General features: G+C 55.7%; 1 protein-coding gene across 1 annotated transcript; it reads left to right on the top strand.

Annotated features, from left to right (window-relative positions):
* Positions 1-2,146: 2,146 nt before the first annotated feature.
* On the top strand, positions 2,147-20,563 carry Wrap73 (WD repeat containing, antisense to TP73). The gene is made up of 12 exons (XM_042701985.1): positions 2,147-2,248; positions 4,147-4,299; positions 13,965-14,081; positions 14,448-14,520; positions 16,208-16,311; positions 16,889-16,975; positions 17,247-17,381; positions 17,468-17,545; positions 18,441-18,546; positions 19,485-19,610; positions 19,892-20,083; positions 20,239-20,563. Exons 1-12 carry the CDS (start codon positions 2,180-2,182, stop codon positions 20,379-20,381), a joined length of 1,383 nt encoding a protein of 460 aa, XP_042557919.1. The 5' UTR covers positions 2,147-2,179; the 3' UTR covers positions 20,382-20,563.
* The last annotated feature ends 83 nt before the right edge of the window (positions 20,564-20,646 follow it).

Raw genomic sequence — 20,646 nt, forward strand, 5'->3', positions numbered from 1 at the left:
GGGGCCTCTGGGGCCTCATCCTGGCAGGCCCGGCCTCCGCGGGACTGGGAGACCTGGTACAGCAAAAGCGAGACTTCAACGGGGGTCTTACAAAACCAGGGTCTGGTAGGCAGGTACACCTGGAGCAGTCGAGGCCAACGTCTTATCCTCCCAGCAGGGCTCCTCGGCTGCGCCCTGCGGGGTGTGCGATCCTTCCTCACCCTCGTGGGATAGTATTCCCACTCCCTGCAGGGCTTCGTTTCCCTTTCTTTACAATGATACTTAGTTGCCCGTTGTCCGCTGATCTCCCCCAGCCTTCTCTTTCCTGTGTGCCTGGGGACTTGGCGGGTGTCAGCAGGTCCTGGAGCGCGCAATCTCCTGGGCATTTCTCCTCTATGTCCAACGTTCTGCCTTAAAAACGGACCACAAGCACTTTTATTTCTTACAAGTACCTTGCAAGTAATTACGCAAGGACACGGAATTAATCCTGTTTTATTTTCTTGATTTTCAAAAGAAATGCTTTATAGGCAAACATTGGAGTCCCCGCGCTTCGCCGGGGCCCCTGACGTTCGGGAGACCCGTGGTCTGACTCTGCAGGCGGGGGTGGGGATGGAGGGATGGGGACCCTTGTCCACGGCGACCTGGAGGGGCGGCCACGGTCACATTACTGTGGCTGCCAGACGGCGCTGCGGGCAGGGCCGGCTGGTGAGACCCGCGCGGCGCCCCGCCTCGAACCCACCTCAGCCGGCTACCACCCCGCTCGCCGGCAGTATGTTTCAGAGACGCACACCACGCCGGAGTCTGGAGTGGGCTGGGGACGGAGAAAGGCTCATTGTACTGCCTGCGCGTGGCGCGCACAGACCCCACGTCTTTGGGGGTGTTGGTTACACCCCCGGGGAGCTTGGGGAGGGGGCAGGCGCTGGGAAGCACTCGACTGTCAGAACGCAGTGTCCAGGCTGCAAAGGCGCTGGCAGGGCCCGCGGATTCCACGAAGGGCGTCGTGCGCACACGAGTGGCAAGGCCCATCCCGCGAAGACCTGCTGTCTGGAATGCATTCGACATCCAAGAGGGAACCTGAAGTTCGAAAGCCAAGCCCCGCGCAGGTGCTCGGTCCCAGGTCCCGCAAGCGCCAAGATCCCAAGCGGGAATCCGGCCCCAGGCGCCGACCTGACTCCGTCCTACTTCAAGCACCTTGTAGTCCAGATTTGCTCGAGGAATGAACAGGCGGGAGCGGGTGATGCCCTGGTTCGCGGCGCAGGCTCAGCGTCAAATTCGTTCCATCCCTGTTCTGAGAAACTCTAGAGCAAGAGATTACCCCCCTCCCTCCAGGAATAAACAAAAGCTGAGTGTCCTGGCTCACACCTGTAATCCTAAATACGGAGGAGGCTCGGATCTTAGGGTCGTGGTTTCAAATCAGCCTAGGCAGGAAAGTGTACGAGACTATTATTTCCAAATAACTCCCAAGTAAAGACAGAAGTGGAGCTATGGCTCGAGTAGTAGATCACCAGCTTCGAAGAAAAAGCCAGAGGACAAGCCCAGGCCCTGGGTTCAAGCCCCAGCACACACACACACACACACACACACACACGCACACACACGCACACGCACACGCACGCGCGCACACAGAACCCAAGCAAAGCAAATGTTATGCATCACATATAACATGATACGTGTAGACACTATATTAAATATACGTGATGACATAAACATATACGTGCGCGTAAATATTTACACACGTGTGTGTGTATGCACACATAACCACGTTGATTACGCACACATAACCAAATTTAACCAGTTCCCTGTTTAATTTGAATTTCAGGTAAGCGAGACCTATTTCAGTCTCAGTTACGTCCCAGGTCACTAAAAGTAGTCACTGTTTATCTGAAATTCAAATTTGGCCGTCGCCTCCCGCATCCAGTCTGCCGCCCCAGCTGCGGGGGAGGCTGGGGGGGATTCCTAGGGACCCCACAGCCCCGCGGTCGGCCCGGGGCTCCGCGGGAGGCCGGGAGGCCGGCCCGTCCCGCCCGGGGCGGGGCTCAGGAATGCGACGCGGCCTCCAGCAACGCCCTAAGCGCGGCGCGGACTCCCGGCCCCACAATGCAGCGCGGCCGCCCTGCGCGCCCATTGGCTGCGGCTGGCTTCCGCCGCCTCACTTCCGGGGCCGCGGCCGGCGGCGGTCGGAGCCCGCGCGGCGGCAACCATGAACTTCTCCGAGGTGTTCAAGCTGTCCAGCCTGCTGTGCAGGTTCTCCCCGAACGGCAAGTACCTGGTGAGCGGCGGCGGCGGCCCCCGGCGCGGACCCGCGGCGCCGGGAGCCGGGCGGGCAGCTGAACGGAGGCGCCGGGCTGCAGAGCTCCGCGGAGCTCGGAGGGCGGGGAGGGCGGGCAGCGGGGCCCGGGGCCCGGGGCGGGCGGGCGGGCGGGCCGGCGGGGACCCCGGCGGGCGCGGGTGCCTGAGTCCGGGGCTGAGTCCCGGAGCAGGTGTCGGGGGCCGGAGCGGGACCTGGGCTTGCAGACCTGGGCAGATGCCCTTAGAAGGTGCAGACTCGGCCGGTCCCAGGGCCGGAGGGGGGCCCGAGCGGGACCTGGGCAGGGGTGAGACCCGGGCAAGGGCAGATCGCCTAGGCAGGCGTCAAGGGCCCCGGGGCCGGAGGGGAAGCCAGGCAGCGACCAACTTCCTTGCACAGGCGAGTGAGGTCAGAGCAGTCCAGGGGGATGAGGAGGTGCTGCTTGCTTGTAACTGGACGGTGTGAGCGTGCCAGCCCACTGTTACTTTGTCACAAAGGCACATGTATCATTTCCCTTGCTGCAGACTGATTCCCGGTGGGCTGCTTCCCTACCCTGTGTCCTCAGCACACCGGAATAAAGGATTAAATAACCAGCAAGGCGAAGAAGAGTTTGTCAAGACTATAGTTTTTTTTTTTAAGCTGCTCCTTCCAGGAGTGACAGGAAAGTGTTTAAATCACTGAGCAGTAACTCTTGTTTCAAGAAATACCAATGTGATCAATGGTGTCGTTTGCAGGGGAAGAAGGAAGGGGGTGGGTATGTGACCCTGGAAAGCCATTAATCAGAAGAAAAGCCTCACAAAAAGTATGCTTTGAAGCCAGGCGTTGGGGGGTAAGCCTATCTACTCAGGAGGCTGAGATCTGGGGATATTGGTTCAGAGCCAGCTTGGGTGGACAAATCTAGTTACCCAGCAAAAAGCTCAAAAGAGTTCAAGTCCCAATACCACAGGGGAAACGTGCTTTAGTTTATCTATCCACTGTTTTCTGTTAACCGGCCACAGCTTTTTTTTTTTTTTTCTTTTTTCCAGTTTGAGCTTTTGTTGTCATTCCTGTTACCTTTGCCCAGGTCTTTGAGATCTCAACTCTTAAGTTGCATGTTTACTTTCTTTATAGAAAGTTATTCTAAATGGCATACAATAGCATTCAGCTACAAAAGTAGAAAATTAACTTAAATGGCACCCTCAAGAATTACTATGTTTTTCAAGGTGCCCCTCCACAACTGTTTATAAAAGTTTCAGCAAATAAGAGGGTGTTTTTTTTTGTTTTGTTTTTTAACTTGTGTGTCTAATTTTAGTGCTTTGGGGCTTGTACTTCAACATTTTGGCACGCTGGTTATAATCTCTTACTGGAATTGTATGTGTGTGTCCACACATGCACGCTGGTCCTGAGGTTTAAACTCAGATCCTGGGCACTGTCCCTGAGTTTTTGTGCTCAGGGCTGGTACTCTACCACTGCCACAGCGCCACTTCTGGAATTTTTGGTGGTTAATTGGAGTTAAGAGTCTCTTAGACTTCCCTGCCTGCTGGCTTCAACCCACAATCCTCAGGTCTCAGTCTCCTGAATATCTAGGATTACAGGCATGAGCACCAGTACCAGGCTTATTTATTTTATGATGATTGTTTCACTTGTATAAATTTATAGAGTACATGTGATAATTGAATACATGTATGCGCGGCATGATGATCAAATCGGTGGTAGTCTAAAACCTAGTTTGCACTTTGTGCCACTTATCTTGTTTGGGGGAGTGTGTGGTGGTTGATAAACACAAAGCTAAGTAGACATTAAGTGTCTGAGACAGGGAAGGAGCTGGTCTCTGAGTACAGATCAGTGCTGGCATTCTGGGAGCTCCCCACAGATAGCCTTGCTTTCTTCTCTTCTCCTAGGCTTCCTGTGTCCAATACCGGTTAGTGGTCCGGGAGGTGAGCACTCTTCAGATCCTGCAGCTGTACACCTGCTTGGACCAGGTTCAGCACATAGAGTGGTCAGCAGACTCCCTCTTCATCTTGTGTGCCATGTACAAGCGTGGAGTCGTCCAGGTGCGTGTGCTGTGTGCAAGCAGGGCGTGGTCCAGGGGTGTGCCTTGTACATGTGGGGAATTAGCCACCTGTGTGCCATGTGCAAGTGGAGGGTTGTCCAGGTGTGTGTGTGCGTGTGTGTGTGTGTGTGTGTGTGTGTGTACTATGTACAAGTGAGGAATTATCCAGATGTGTGCTGTGTACAAGTGGGGAGTCATCTAGAAGTGTGCTGTGTACAAGGGGGGGTGTCATCCAGGTGTGCGCAAGTGTGGTGTCATGTACAGTAAGGTTCATGCATTTGTGTGTGCCATGTACAGTGGCCTCTTGCAGGTGTGTGTGCCATGTACAGTGGGCTCTTGCAGGTGTGTGTGCCATGTACAGTGGCCTCTTGCAGGTGTGTGTGTGCTGTGTACAGTGGGCTCTTGCAGGTGTGTGTGCTGTGTACAGTGGGGCTCATGCAGGTGTGTGTGCTGTGTACAGTGGGGCTCATGCAGGTGTGTGTGCCATGTACAGTGGCCTCTTGCAGGTGTGTGTGCCATGTACAGTGGCCTCTTGCAGGTGTGTGTGCCATGTACAGTGGCCTCTTGCAGGTGTGTGTGCTGTGTACAGTGGGCTCTTGCAGGTGTGTGTGCTGTGTACGGTGGGCTCTTGCAGGTGTGTGTGCTGTGCATAACGGGGTTCTTGCAGGTGTGTGTGCCCTGTACACTGGGCTCTTGCAGGTGTGTGTGCTGTGTATAATGGTGCTCATGCAGGTGTGTGTGCTGTGTACAGTGGGGCTCTTGCAGGTGTGTGTGCTGTGTACAGTGGGGCTCTTGCAGGTGTGTGTGTGCTGTGTACAGTGGGCTCATGCAGGTGTGTGTGCTGTGTACAGTGGGGCTCATGCAGGTGTGTGTGCTGTGTACAGTGGGGCTCATGCAGGTGTGTGTGCCATGTACAGTGGCCTCTTGCAGGTGTGTGTGCCATGTACAGTGGCCTCTTGCAGGTGTGTGTGCTGTGTACAGTGGGCTCATGCAGGTGTGTGTGTGCTGTGTACAGTGGGCTCTTGCAGGTGTGTGTGCTGTGTACGGTGGGCTCTTGCAGGTGTGTGTGCTGTGCATAACGGGGTTCTTGCAGGTGTGTGTGCCCTGTACACTGGGCTCTTGCAGGTGTGTGTGTGCTGTGTACAGTGGGCTCATGCAGGTGTGTGTGCTGTGTACAGTGTTGGTCTTGCAGGTGTGTGTGTGCTGTGTACAGTGGGCTCATGCAGGTGTGTGTGCTGTGTACAGTGGGGCTCTTGCAGGTGTGTGTGCTGTGTACAGTGGGGCTCTTGCAGGTGTGTGTGTGCTGTGTACAGTGGGCTCATGCAGGTGTGTGTGCTGTGTACAGTGGGCTCATGCAGGTGTGTGTGCTGTGTACAGTGTTGGTCATGCAGGTGTGTGTGCTGTGTACAGTGGGCTCTTGCAGGTGTGTGTGCTGTGTACAGTGGGCTCATGCAGGTGTGTGTGCTGTGTACAGTGGGCTCATGCAGGTGTGTGTGCTGTGTACAGTGGGCTCATGCAGGTGCGTGTGCTGTGTACAGTGGGCTCATGCAGGTGCGTGTGCTGTGTACAGTGGGCTCATGCAGGTGCGGGTGCTGTGTACAGTGGGCTCTTGCAGGTGTGTGTGCTGTGTACGGTGGGCTCTTGCAGGTGTGTGTGCTGTGCATAACGGGGTTCTTGCAGGTGTGTGTGCCCTGTACACTGGGCTCTTGCAGGTGTGTGTGTGCTGTGTACAGTGGGCTCATGCAGGTGTGTGTGCTGTGTACAGTGGGGCTCTTGCAGGTGTGTGTGCTGTGTACAGTGGGGCTCTTGCAGGTGTGTGTGTGCTGTGTACAGTGGGCTCATGTAGGTGTGTGTGCTGTGTACAGTGGGCTCATGCAGGTGTGTGTGCTGTGTACAGTGTTGGTCATGCAGGTGTGTGTGCTGTGTAAGGTGGGCTCTCGCAGGTGTGTGTGCTGTGTACAGTGGGCTCTTGCAGGTGTGTGTGCTGTGTACAGTGGGCTCATGCAGGTGTGTGTGCTGTGTACAGTGGGCTCTTGCAGGTGTGTGTGCTGTGTACAGTGGGCTCATGCAGGTGTGTGCTGTGTACAGTGAGCTCTTGCAGGTGTGTGTGCTGTGTACAGTGGGCTCATGCAGGTGTGTGTGTACTGTGTACAATGGGCTCTTACAGGTGTGTGTGCTGTGTACAGTGGGCTCTTGCAGGTGTGTGTGCTGTGCACAGTGGGCTCATGCAGGTGTGTGTGCTGTGTATAGTGTTGGTCATGCAGGTGTGTGTGCTGTGTACAGTGTTGGTCATGCAGGTGTGTGTGTGCTGTGTACAGTGGGCTCTTGCAGGTATGTGTGCTGTGTACAGTGGGCTCATGCAGGTGTGTGTGCTGTGTACAGTGTTGGTCATGCAGGTGTGTGTGCCGTGTACAGTGTTGGTCATGCAGGTGTGTGTGCTGTGTACAGTGGGCTCATGCAGGTGTGTGTGCTGTGTACAGTGGGCTCATGCAGGTGTGTGTGCTATGTATAATGGTGCTCATGCAGGTGTGTGTGCTGTGTACAGTGGGCTCATGCAGGTGTGTGTACTGTGTACAGTGGGCTCATGCAGGTGTGTGTGCTGTGTACAGTGTTGGTCATGCAGGTGTGTGTGCCGTGTACAGTGTTGGTCATGCAGGTGTGTGTGCTGTGTACAGTGGGCTCATGCAGGTGTGTGTGCTGTGTACAGTGGGCTCATGCAGGTGTTGTGCTGTGTATAATGGTGCTCATGCAGGTGTGTGTGCTGTGTACAGTGGGCTCTTGCAGGTGTGTGTGCTGTGTACAGTGCGCTCATGCAGGTGTGTGTGCTGTGTACAGTGTTGGTCATGAAGGTGTGTGTGCTATGTACAGTGGGCTCATGCAGGTGTGTGTGCTGTGTACAGTGGGCTCATGCAGGTGTGTGTGCTGTGTACAGTGTTGGTCATGCAGGTGTGTGTGCTGTGTACAGTGGGCTCATGCAGGTGCGTGTGCTGTGTATAGTGGGCTCTTGCAGGTGTGTGTGCTGTGTACAGTGCGCTCATGCAGGTGTGTGTGCTGTGTACGGTGGGCTCTCGCAGGTGTGTGTGCTGTGTACACTGGGCTCTTGCAGGTGTGTGTGCTGTGTACAGTGGGCTCATGCAGGTGTGTGTGCTGTGTACAGTGGGCTCATGCAGGTGTGTGTGCTGTGTACAATGGGCTCATGCAGGTGTGTGTGCCGTGTACAGTGTTGGTCTTGCAGGTGCGTGTGCTGTGTACAGTGGGCTCTTGCAGGTGTGTGTGCTGTGTAGAGTGGGCTCATGCAGGTGTGTGTGCTGTGTACAGTGGGCTCATGCAGGTGTGTGTGCCATGTACAGTGTTGGTCTTGCAGGTGCGTGTGCTGTGTATAGTGGGCTCTTGCAGGTGTGTGTGCTGTGTAGAGTGGGCTCATGCAGGTGTGTGTGCTGTGTACAGTGGGGCTCTTGCAGGTGTGTGTGCTGTGTACAGTGGGCTCTTGCAGGTGTGTGTGCCGTGTACAGTGTTGGTCATGCAGGTGTGTGTGCTGTGTACAGTGGGCTCATGCAGGTGTGTGTGCTGTGTACAGTGGGCTCATGCAGGTGTGTGTGCTGTGTACAGTGGGCTCATGCAGGTGTGTGTGCTGTGTACAGTGGGCTCATGCAGGTGTGTGTGCTGTGTACAGTGGGCTCATGCAGGTGTGTGTGCTGTGTACAGTGTTGGTCATGCAGGTGTGTGTGCTGTGTACAGTGGGCTCATGCAGGTGCGTGTGCTGTGTATAGTGGGCTCTTGCAGGTGTGTGTGCTGTGTACAGTGCGCTCATGCAGGTGTGTGTGCTGTGTACAGTGCGCTCATGCAGGTGTGTGTGCTGTGTAGAGTGGGCTCATGCAGGTGTGTGTGCTGTGTACGGTGGGCTCTCGCAGGTGTGTGTGCTGTGTACACTGGGCTCTTGCAGGTGTGTGTGCTGTGTACAGTGGGCTCATGCAGGTGTGTGTGCTGTGTACAGTGGGCTCATGCAGGTGTGTGTGCTGTGTACAATGGGCTCATGCAGGTGTGTGTGCCGTGTACAGTGTTGGTCTTGCAGGTGCGTGTGCTGTGTACAGTGGGCTCTTGCAGGTGTGTGTGCTGTGTAGAGTGGGCTCATGCAGGTGTGTGTGCTGTGTACAGTGGGCTCATGCAGGTGTGTGTGCCATGTACAGTGTTGGTCTTGCAGGTGCGTGTGCTGTGTATAGTGGGCTCTTGCAGGTGTGTGTGCTGTGTAGAGTGGGCTCATGCAGGTGTGTGTGCTGTGTACAGTGGGGCTCTTGCAGGTGTGTGTGCTGTGTACAGTGGGCTCTTGCAGGTGTGTGTGCTGTGTACAGTGTTGGTCATGAAGGTGTGTGTGCTGTGTACAGTGGGCTCATGCAGGTGTGTGTGCTGTGTACAGTGGGCTCATGCAGGTGTGTGTGCTGTGTACAGTGGGCTCATGCAGGTGTGTGTGCCGTGTACAGTGTTGGTCTTGCAGGTGCGTGTGCTGTGTACAGTGGGCTCTTGCAGGTGTGTGTGCTGTGTACAGTGGGCTCATGCAGGTGTGTGTGCTGTGTACAGTGGGCTCATGCAGGTGTGTGTGCTGTGCACAGTGGGCTCATGCAGGTGTGTGTGCTGTGTACAGTGGGCTCATGCAGGTGTGTGTGCTGTGCACAGTGGGCTCTTGCAGGTGTGTGTGCTGTGCATAACGGGGTTCTTGCAGGTGTGTGTGCCCTGTACACTGGGCTCTTGCAGGTGTGTGTGCTGTGTATAATGGTGCTCATGCAGGTGTGTGTGCTGTGTACAGTGGGCTCATGCAGGTGTGTGTGCTGTGTACAGTGGGCTCATGCAGGTGTGTGTGTGCTGTGTACAGTGGGCTCTTGCAGGTGTGTGTGTACTGTGTACAGTGGGCTCTTGCAGGTGTGTGCCGTGTACAGTGGGGCTCTTGCAGGTGTGTGCGCTGTGTACAGTGGGCTCATGCAGGTGTGTGTGCCGTGTACAGTGTTGGTCATGCAGGTGTGTGTGCTGTGTACAGTGGGCTCATGCAGGTGTGTGTGCTGTGTACAGTGGGCTCTTGCAGGTGTGTGTGCTGTGTACAGTGCGCTCATGCAGGTGTGTGTGCTGTGTACAGTGGGCTCATGCAAGTGTGTGTGCTGTGTACAGTGGGCTCATGCAGGTGTGTGTGCTGTGTACAGTGGGCTCTTGCAGGTGTGTGTACTGTGTACAGTGGGCTCATGCAGGTGTGTGTGCTGTGTACAGTGGGCTCATGCAGGTGTGTGTGCTGTGTACAGTGTTGGTCATGCAGCTGTGTGTGCTGTGTACAGTGGGCTCATGCAGGTGTGTGTGCTGTATACAGTGGGCTCATGCAGGTGTGTGTACTGTGTACAGTGGGCTCTTGCAGGTGCGTGTGCTGTGTACAGTGTTGGTCATGCAGGTGCGTGTGCTGTGTACAGTGGGCTCATGCAGGTGTGTGTGCCGTGTACAGTGGGCTCATGCAGGTGTGTGTGCTGTGTACAGTGGGCTCATGCAGGTGTGTGTGCTGTGTACAGTGGGCTCATGCAGGTGTGTGCCGTGTACAGTGGGTTCATGTAGGTGTTTGTGCCGTGTAGAGTGGGCTCATGCAGGTGTGTGTGCTGTGTACAGTGGGCTCTTGCAGGTGTGTGTGCTGTGTACAGTGTTGGTCTTGCAGGTGTGTGTGCTTTGTACAGTGGGCTCATGCAGGTGTGTGTGCTGTGTACAGTGGGCTCATGCAGGTGTGTGTGCCGTGTACAGTGTTGGTCTTGCAGGTGTGAGTGCTGTGTACAGTGTTGGTCTTGCAGGTGTGTGTGCTGTGTACAGTGGGCTCATGCAGGTGTGTGTGCTGTGTATAATGGTGCTCATGCAAGTGTGTGTGCTGTGTACAGTGGGCTCTTGCAGGTGTGTGTGCTGTGTACAGTGGGCTCTTGCAGGTGTGTGTGCTGTGTACAGTGTTGGTCTTGCAGGTGCGTGTGCTGTGTACAGTGGGCTCATGCAGGTGTGTGTGCTGTGTACAGTGGGCTCTTGCAGGTGTGTGTGCTGTGTACAGTGCGCTCATGCAGGTGTGTGTGCTGTGTACAGTGCGCTCATGCAGGTTTGTGTGCTGTGTACAGTGGGCTCATGCAGGTGTGTGTGCTGTGTACAGTGGGCTCATGCAGGTGTGTGTGTACTGTGTACAGTGGGCTCTTACAGGTGTGTGTGCTGTGTACAGTGGGCTCTTACAGGTGTGTGTGCTGTGTACAGTGGGCTCATGCAGGTGTGTGCCATGTACAGTGGGCTCATGCAGGTGCGTGTGCTGTGTACAGTGGGCTCATGCAGGTGTGTGTGTACTGTGTACAATGGGCTCTTACAGGTGTGTGTGCTATGTACAGTGGGCTCATGCAGGTGCGTGTGCTGTGTACAGTGGGCTCATGCAGGTGTGTGTGCTGTGTACAGTGGGCTCATGCAGGTGTGTGCCGTGTACAGTGGGGCTCTTGCAGGTGTGTGCGCTGTGTACAGTGGGCTCATGCAGGTGTGTGTGCCGTGTACAGTGTTGGTCATGCAGGTGTGTGTGCTGTGTACAGTGGGCTCATGCAGGTGTGTGTGCTGTGTGCAGTGGGCTCATGCAGGTGTGTGTGCTGTGTACAGTGGGCTCATGCAGGTGTGTGTGCTGTGTACAGTGGGCTCATGCAGGTGTGTGTGCTGTGTATAATGGTGCTCATGCAGGTGTGTGTGCTGTGTACAGTGGGCTCTTGCAGGTGTGTGTGCTGTGTACAGTGGGCTCTTGCAGGTGTGTGTGTGCTGTGTACAGTGCGCTCATGCAGGTGTGTGTGTGCTGTGTACAGTGCGCTCATGCAGGTGTGTGTGTGCTGTGTACAGTGGGCTCTTGCAGGTGTGTGTGTGCTGTGTACAGTGCGCTCATGCAGGTGTGTGTGTGCTGTGTACAGTGGGCTCTTGCACGTGTGTGTGCTGTGTACAGTGTTGGTCTTGCAGGTGTGTGTGCTGTGTACAGTGGGCTCATGCAGGTGTGTGTGCTGTGTACAGTGGGCTCTTGCAGGTGTGTGTGCTGTGTACAGTGTTGGTCATGCAGGTGTGTGTGCTGTGTACAGTGGGCTCTTGCAGGTGTGTGTGCTGTGTACAGTGGGCTCTTGCAGGTGTGTGTGCTGTGTACAGTGTTGGTCTTGCAGGTGTGTGTGCTGTGTACAGTGGGCTCATGCAGGTGTGTGTGCTGTGTACAGTGGGCTCTTGCAGGTGTGTGTGCTGTGTACAGTGGGCTCATGCAGGTGTGTGTGCTGTGTACAGTGGGCTCATGCAGGTGTGTGTGCTGTGTACAGTGTTGGTCATGCAGGTGTGTGTGCTGTGTACAGTGGGCTCATGCAGGTGTGTGTGCTGTATACAGTGGGCTCATGCAGGTGTGTGTACTGTGTACAGTGGGCTCTTGCAGGTGCGTGTGCTGTGTACAGTGTTGGTCATGCAGGTGCGTGTGCTGTGTACAGTGGGCTCATGCAGGTGTGTGTGCCGTGTACAGTGGGCTCATGCAGGTGTGTGTGCTGTGTACAGTGGGCTCATGCAGGTGTGTGTGTGCTGTGTACAGTGGGCTCTTGCAGGTGCGTGTGCTGTGTACAGTGTTGGTCATGCAGGTGCGTGTGCTGTGTACAGTGGGCTCATGCAGGTGTGTGTGCCGTGTACAGTGGGCTCATGCAGGTGTGTGTGCCGTGTACAGTGGGCTCATGCAGGTGTGTGTGCTGTGTACAGTGGGCTCATGCAGGTGTGTGCCGTGTACAGTGGGTTCATGCAGGTGTTTGTGCCGTGTAGAGTGGGCTCATGCAGGTGTGTGTGCTGTGTACAGTGGGCTCTTGCAGGTGTGTGTGCTGTGTACAGTGTTGGTCTTGCAGGTGTGTGTGCTTTGTACAGTGGGCTCATGCAGGTGTGTGTGCTGTGTACAGTGGGCTCATGCAGGTGTGTGTGCCGTGTACAGTGTTGGTCTTGCAGGTGTGTGTGCTGTGTACAGTATTGGTCTTGCAGGTGTGTGTGCTGTGTACAGTGGGCTCATGCAGGTGTGTGTGCTGTGTATAATGGTGCTCATGCAGGTGTGTGTGCTGTGTACAGTGGGCTCTTGCAGGTGTGTGTGCTGTGTACAGTGGGCTCTTGCAGGTGTGTGTGCTGTGTACAGTGTTGGTCTTGCAGGTGCGTGTGCTGTGTACAGTGGGCTCATGCAGGTGTGTGTGCTGTGTACAGTGGGCTCTTGCAGGTGTGTGTGCTGTGTACAGTGCGCTCATGCAGGTGTGTGTGCTGTGTACAGTGCGCTCATGCAGGTTTGTGTGCTGTGTACAGTGGGCTCATGCAGGTGTGTGTGCTGTGTACAGTGGGCTCATGCAGGTGTGTGTGTACTGTGTACAGTGGGCTCTTACAGGTGTGTGTGCTGTGTACAGTGGGCTCATGCAGGTGTGTGCCATGTACAGTGGGCTCATGCAGGTGCGTGTGCTGTGTACAGTGGGCTCATGCAGGTGTGTGTGTACTGTGTACAATGGGCTCTTACAGGTGTGTGTGCTGTGTACAGTGGGCTCATGCAGGTGTGTGCCATGTACAGTGGGCTCATGCAGGTGCGTGTGCTGTGTACAGTGGGCTCATGCAGGTGTGTGTGTACTGTGTACAGTGGGCTCATGCAGGTGTGTGTGCTGTGTACAGTGTTGGTCATGGATGTGTGTGTGTGCTGTGTACAATGGTCTCTTGCAGGTGTGTGTGCTGTGTACAGTGGGCTCTTGCAGGTGTGTGTGTGCTGTGTCAGTGGGCTCATGCATGTGTGTGTGCTGTGTACAGTGTTGGTCATGAACGTGTGTGTGTGCTGTGTACAATGGGCTCATGCAGTTGTGGCATGCACAGATAGAGACTCTGCAGGTATGTAATACAGTCCATATTTTCAGAGGCTCATACAGGTACTCTGGTGAGGATAGTGTTCATATTTAAGAAGGACTGATTTTCCTGTGTGCCATTTTGTTTTGGAAAAAATGTACTATTCAGTTCCAATTGGTGTCTTTTAAAGCTATAGTGTTCTAATAGTTGAGTTGAAATACTTGTAAAATGAGAAGTCTTAGTTTGCAAGCAAATGCAAACACAAGTGTTTACGAAACGCAGAGCTGCACCTTGGACTTGTATGTTTTAGGAAGTACTACCAAAGTACACCCAAAGCCTAATTGGCTGTGACCTGGGCTGGAGGCAGTACACTGCTCTGAAGGAAATTTCCACAGAAGGAAGCGGCCAAGCAGTGTTGCTGCTGCAGTGGATCTGGCCCCAGCCTTTCGGCTAGAACTTCACAGTAGTTCTCCTTTTACTGTTTGTTGTTGTTGTTGTTGTTGTTGTTTTGCTTTTGGTGTTTTTGCCTGTCCTGGGGCTTGAACTCAGGGCCTGGGCACTGTCCCTGAGCTGCTTCTACTCAGGGCTAATGCTCTACCACTTGAGCCACAGCGCCACTTCCAGCTTTTTCTGTTTATGTTGTGCTGAGGAATCCAACCCAGGGCTTCATGCATGCTAGGCAAGCACTCTACCACTGAGCCACATTCCCAGCCCCTCATTTGATCCTTTTTGAAGCTACCTTCCCCTTCCCCCCACTCACCCCCACAGAGCTGGGTGGAGTGAGGTGGTCAGTGTTCAACCATGCTTTACCTCTTGTGAATCTAGGTGTGGTCTCTGGAGCAGCCAGAATGGCACTGCAAAATTGATGAGGGCTCCGCAGGACTTGTGGCTTCCTGTTGGAGCCCAGACGGACGCCACATTCTGAATACAACTGAATTCCACGTGAGTGAGTCTCCACCCACCCACCTCACCCCCCACCCCTCCCTTTCCTCCCCCCTGGGTCCTGTTGGCATGCAGCATTTGGTGTGTGGCAGCCCTTTCCCGCCCTCAGCAGTGTTCTGAACCCCCATTCCCCGCAACAGCCCTTGTCCTGTTGGGAGCTGTCCTCAGTGGAGTGTGGCCTGGGGAGCACTGTCCTTCCAGTAGTTCACAGGAACTGATAGAGGTGACCAATATGTGTATTTAGGTTTTGTATATTTAGTTTTATGTATATTTAGCATACATATATTTAGTTTTTGTTTTTTGCCATATTGGATTTTGGCAAGATGCCAAGCGCATGCTCAATTCCTCATCTTCCTTCCCCGGCAGCTGCGGATCACGGTCTGGTCCCTGTGCACCAAGTCTGTGTCGTACATCAAGTACCCCAAAGCTTGTCAGCAGGGTGAGTCGTCCGAGCCCCTCAGATGCCCAGCTTTGCCGTGGTTCTGGGACCTTCCACCCTTTTGACATGGAGAGCTTCAAAGTAGCTCCAACAGCATGCCACACGTGCGTCCACAGCTCCTCAGCCCTGGGGGACCTCTCATGAGACTCCTGGACATGCTAAGTCTGTACCTGGCCTCTGAAAGACAAATCTGCCCCACATTCACCATGGAAGATGCTTGGCTCTTGCAGAGCTGGGGTCAGCTGTCGGATCAAACTCAAGCTCCTCGCAGAGGACTGGGTGATGGGGTCGCTGGGCCTGGGGCCTCTGGGAGGAAGGCTTGGCTGGCCAAACACACCTGGTGATATGCTGGAATGCACACCCCAGCCTAGCTGATGTGCTCAGATCCCAGAGGCTGCGGGGGACAGTGGTTTATTCTTCGGCTGTAGAGTTGGGCTGCTAGCATCTCTCAGAGGGGACAGGCATTTCCTTAGTGGAACTAGTAGTTATTTTTGAAGCATGGAACTTGGCCTGGGGCTTTTTAAGCTAATGCAGAAGTGGAAAAAAAAAATTAATGGTTTGGCCAAAGTTTTTTCTGAGTATTTATCTTTAATTTTTAGTTTTCCTTGGCTAGGTGCCAGTGGCTCAAGCCTATAACCCTAGCTACTCAGGAGGCTGAGATCTGAGGATCATGTTTCAAAGCCAGCCCAGGCAGGAAACTCCATGAGACTCTTATCTCCAGTCAACCACCAAAAAGCCAGAAGTGGCACTGTGGCTCCAGTGGTAGAATGCTAGCCTTGAGCACAAAAACTCAGGGACAGCACCCAGGCCCTGAGATTAAGCACTAGGGGTGGCACACACACACACACACACACACACACACACACACACACAATTAGTTCTCCCAAATAATAAAATGTGAAAGCAAAAATAATACAGTAAAAAGTTGACTTTTGTCTTTGAGACAAGGTCTCACTGGGTTGCCCAGCCTGGCCTTGAACCCAGAGCTCTCCTGCCTCAGGCTCCTGAGTGCCAGGTTTCAGGTGTGCCCACCATGCCCAGCTTACAAGCTGACTTCCTCTATCCGAAGATATCTTTGTGTTTCCTACAATTTTATTTTAAATAGAAGTTGGTAATTCACAAGGCGCTATATTCTTTCTGGAAGATTTCTGAGACTCATGAGGGATCAGCTCATTTGATATGATTCAGAACTCTGTGCGGTGTGTGTGTGTGTGTGTGTGCATGCACGTGTGCGTGCAATATAATTCAGAAACTGCGGTGTGTGTGCATGCACGTGTGCATGCGATATAATTCAGAAACTGCAGTGTGTGTGTGCGTGCACGTGTGTGTGCGATGATTCAGAACTCTGCAGTGTGTGTGTGTGCACGCACGTGTGCGTGCGATATAATTCAAACTGCGGTGTGTGCATGCACGTGCGTGCGATATAATTCAGAAACTGGTGTGTGCATGCACGTGTGCGTGTGATATAATTCAGAAACTGTGTGGTGTGTGTGTGTGCATGCACGTGTGTGTGCGCACCAGTCTCCTGCCCTTAGATGAGCCCTGTGGCCAGACGTTGTACTGCAGGCTGCATTCGTGGGTCTTCCTTTTCTTGACCTCTGCTTTGTTTTTCTCGTCCTTCCTTGGCAGTTACTGCTGTACTTTCTCTTGTTTGACACTTTTTGCTTCCTTTTTTTTTTTTTGGCAGGAATAAGTTTTACCAGGGATGGCCGGTATCTGGCGCTGGCCGAGCGGCGAGACTGCAGGGACTATGTGAGCGTGTTTGTATGCAGTGATTGGCAGCTCCTTCGGGTAAGGCTACAGGGGCGGGAGGCAGGGAGCAGGTGCCTCGGGACTCCCGTGCCCCCCCCCCACACACAGCCATCAGTGCACTGCATTCACAAATAGGCACCGCACCAGGAGGAACACGGTTGAGCTTCACCCCTACCGAAGCTTGGTCTCTACATGTTGGGGGCTGCAGCACAGACTACGCTGCCCTGCAAGTGCGTGTGTCTGCAGATGGCAGAACCTGAGCACGATGCAATAACTAGAGACACGTGGGGAGGGAGGGAGGGAGGGAGGCACCAGTGTCGGAACAGGGTTTAGGCAGCAGTGGTCTCTGAGGAGTGAGGCTCGCTGGGCAGGTGGGGATGCATGGGATGTGCAGGGACACACAGGGCACCTTGTCGGGTGGGCGCCAGGAGGCAGAGCCCAGGCTGGCCTTGCCAGTGATGCCTGCGCAGGGTGCAGGCCTGAGACACAGTTCCCGGGAAGGATGCAGACATTTCTGTGTGCGAAAATTAAATGTAGAACATTAGAAACGTCCGTTGTAACCTAACGCAGGGCAGGGTCGGAGTCCTCAAGGGGTCTCCCTGTCTTCCCTTGGCAGCACTTCGACACCGACACCCAGGATCTCGTGGGGATCGAATGGGCGCCGAACGGCTGTGTGCTGGCGGTGTGGGACTCCTGCCTGGAGGTATGCAGTGGGGTGTTCTCGCCCGAGAGCTTCCATCCGCGTTTACCTGACGCTCTTGACAGCAGCGGGAGGGCAGACACCGCCTCACTTCCGCGGTGACAGGGCGCTGCCTCCCTCCTCCCGGCTCGTTCCAGTCTGCACCTCTCCACACTGGAGGCCCAGCCCTGGTCCTCCACGTCACCCCGGCTGGCAGCGGGGTCTCGCTGCAGCCCTCAGCGGTGCCGTGCTCCAGGCACACGTGACGTGTCTGCATGTCTGCCCTCCCCTGCAGTACAAGATTCTGTTGTACTCCTTGGACGGCCGGCTCCTGTCTTCATACTGTGCCTACGAATGGTCCCTGGGCATCAAGTCTGTGGCCTGGAGCCCCAGCAGCCAATTCCTGGCAGTGGGCAGCTACGATGGGAAGGTGAGAGAGAGTGAGCGCAAGGCACAGACCACCTCGGGGGGGCCGGGTGGTGGCACAGGCAACAACGTCCGCGGTTCCTTCCCCAGGTGCGCCTCCTTAATCATGTCACGTGGAAGGTGCTCACTGAGCTTGCTCATCCTGCTGCCCTCAGCGACCCCAAGATAGTGAGTCTGCCCTGCGGGTCTCTGCTCAGGCGCGAGGGGTTGGGGCAGGCGCTGCCCCTTCATTTCGTGGGTGGCTGCCCCTGACATTTTCTGTCACCAGGCTCCCCGAGCCCCTACAGGCCTGTACTTTCCCTGCCTACCCCAGCCACATGTCTCCTTCTTGGTTTGCCCTGTTGCAGATCCCTGCTTTCTACAGCGGGGACCAGGGCCCTGCCAGAAAATTCTAGATACCTGTTGTGTCAGCCTCTACTCTGGGTCTTAGGCAGAAAAGAACAGACAGACTGCTGCCTCTGCAGAGTGGGGACAGAGGGACAGACAGGGAAGCAGGGCTGGAGGACTGCAGTGGGAGCAGCCTGGGGCCCGTGGCAGAGAGGAAGGCCCACCTGGTGTCTGTCCAGCAGTGTTAGCGCGCCCCACCTGCTGACGCTGGCCGGGTTTCTGGGAGACAAAGACAGATGCTGCCTCCCTCTCTGAGTCCACCTGTCCAGAGGTGCCCCAGACCAGGACGGTGAGCAGCGGGGGCTGCGGGCCAAGGTAGGAGCTGCCAGGACCTCCCCAGAGCTGCCCTTGAGCACCACATGGGAGGAGGAGGAGGCGCAGGGGGTGTGAAGTACCAGGAAGGCGGGTCTGAGGCAGCGTCTGGAGGAGCACAGCATGACTGTCTGAACACAGAGCATCGCCCATCTGTGTGCAGGGGCCCCGCTCGTTAAAGGGCCGACCCGACCTGGGGAGGTGCCGGGCCGAGCAGGGGCCACGTTGCTGCCCCTTCCTCCTAGTGAGGGTAGATCCTGCTGCCATGCCAGGCCTGGGTGCCCGGCACCCTCCGGCCAGCCCCCACATCCTCTGGCTTCTCAGTCCATTACAAACTGGTTGGTGGCCTCCTTGTGTCTCTCAGGTTGTGTATAAGGAAGCCAAGAAGAGCCCACAGCCGGGGCTGGACCACTTGGCCTTCCTGCCGCCCCTCCCAGTGGCCAGTCACCTCTCAGCTGCAGAGAGCAAGTGTGAGCAACCCACCCACGACTCTCCTCTTCCTGGGTGGGAGGAAATTTGCTTGTTTTCTGCATGTATATGTGGCATATATGGTTCCTCTTTCCAGGTGCATTTTAGATCTGTTGTTTTCTGTACTAGAGATTGAGCCCAGGACCTGGTTTGTTCTTGCTGGCAGGCGCTATACCCCTGAGCCGTGCCCAGCTGTTTTGTTTTTGAGGGTCCTGTAGCTTTTTCCAGTGTGGCCTGGCCCTGCTCTCCTCCCTCCGCTCTTGAGCAGCTGGGTGCTGGGTGTCTGGTGTTCAGCCTGTGCCGCCCCCCGCCCCCGTCCCATCTCCAGGGGCTCGAGGGGGATTCGCGCAGAACACCCAGACACTGCTTATTGACTGAAAGCCCTGGAAATCCATTCGGGACAGCTGGTTCTCTGAGGCCAACGTTTATATGGAAATTAACCCCCCGTGTCTGGAGGGTGACTGGGCAGGGGCTGGACACCGGTGCCTCAGCCAGCCTGGGGCCCATGCTTGAGCCCCTCTCTGCCTACACAGAGTGGGGTGGAGGAAGGGCTTTCTCATGGGCCTGTGGTAACCTGACCACCACCTGCCGCCGCCACTAAGCCCTTCCTATAGCTGGAAGCGGGAAAGCCAGGAGGCTGAGTGGGGCCCAGCTAGACCGTGAGCTGAGTGGCTGGGCGGGGTGGGGACATTCCCTCATCTGGGTAGCCAAGACCATGGCTGGGGCGGTGGACAGGGAGCTGCTGGCTGGCCACCGCTGTCCCATCTCTGCTGCAGGCCCTGTGTGTGGTGGCGCCCTTGCACCCCAGGGCACGTGGGCAGGCCTCCTACCAGCTGGGGCGCCTTCTGGTTGAGCCTGTCAGAGTTTGACTCCCTCTGACTAGAAATGGGAGCTGCATCCTCTCCTGCAGCCTCAGTCCTCCCTCCCTCCTGTGTTCCAGATGAGATTGCTTCGATGCCAGTGTCCTTGCAGACCCTTAAGCCCGTGGCCGACAGGGCCAACCCCAGGATGGGCATAGGGATGCTGGCTTTCAGCCCTGACAGCTGCTTCCTGGCGACGAGGAACGGTCAGTGTGTGCTCACAGCCTGTCCGCATCACCATAGAAACAGCCAGCAAGGATGAGGGCGCCGTGTGGGTCTGCTGACACAGCGAATGTCCTGCCTAGCAGCTCTGCTGTCAGTTCAGGGCCCGGCCGCCCTGCTCACTCCCATTGGCTCCTCCGGGAAGAGCCAGGGTCCAGGGTGGGGCTTACCCTGTGGGGCTGGCAGCCTTTGTTTGCTCTGCTCCACCCCATGCCCCAGTGCCTCCCCCACGCGTGACCCCATGCCGTTGCTTGCTCTCTTGCAGACAACATCCCCAACGCCGTCTGGGTGTGGGACATCCGGAAGCTGAGGCTGTTCGTGGTGCTGGAGCAGCTGTCCCCTGTGCGCGCCTTCCGGTGGGACCCGCAGCAGCCACGACTGGCCATCTGCACGGGGGGCAGCAAGGTGTACCTGTGGTCCCCTGCGGGCTGCCTGTCAGTGCAGGTGCCCGGGGAAGGTGAGCGTCTGGGGGTGGGGTGGGGACCGAGCCTCCCGCGCAGTCAGGCAGCAGGGAGCCCAGCTGCAGAAACCTGCTGCTGTGGACAGCTCACCCACAAGCTGCCCTCACCGAGATCCTGGCCTCTTGCTCTTCTAATCTGTGTCTCTCCCCAGGTGACTTTCCAGTGCTCTCCCTGTGCTGGCATTTAAGTGGGGACTCCTTGGCCCTCCTCAGTAAGGACCACTTCTGCCTGTGTTTCCTGGAGACCAAGGAGGGGGTCAGCCCAGCCCTAGGACAAAGGGATGGCCACGCATAGGACCTGGGCAGACCCCAGGCAGAGCCTGCACACAACCTCGCATGAGGGCAGGCTGTGGAGCCCTCCAGCCAGACTCCGGGCTGCTGATGTGATTCTATTTTTCTGTAGCAAGATTTCTGTAAATATGTATAGTATACCGCTGTAATTTTCATTATTTAAAATAAACACTTGTCAGTTCCTAAAACTACTGACCCTTGCTCCCTTCTCAGGCACGCTGTGGCTTAGACTCAGGCAGACCCCGCCTGCTGAGCTCCTCCCAGAGCTG

The sequence above is a fragment of the Dipodomys spectabilis genome, unplaced genomic scaffold, assembly GCF_019054845.1.
Source record: "Dipodomys spectabilis isolate Male_0828 unplaced genomic scaffold, ASM1905484v1 ptg000299l, whole genome shotgun sequence".
Classification (NCBI taxonomy): Eukaryota; Metazoa; Chordata; class Mammalia; order Rodentia; family Heteromyidae; genus Dipodomys; species Dipodomys spectabilis.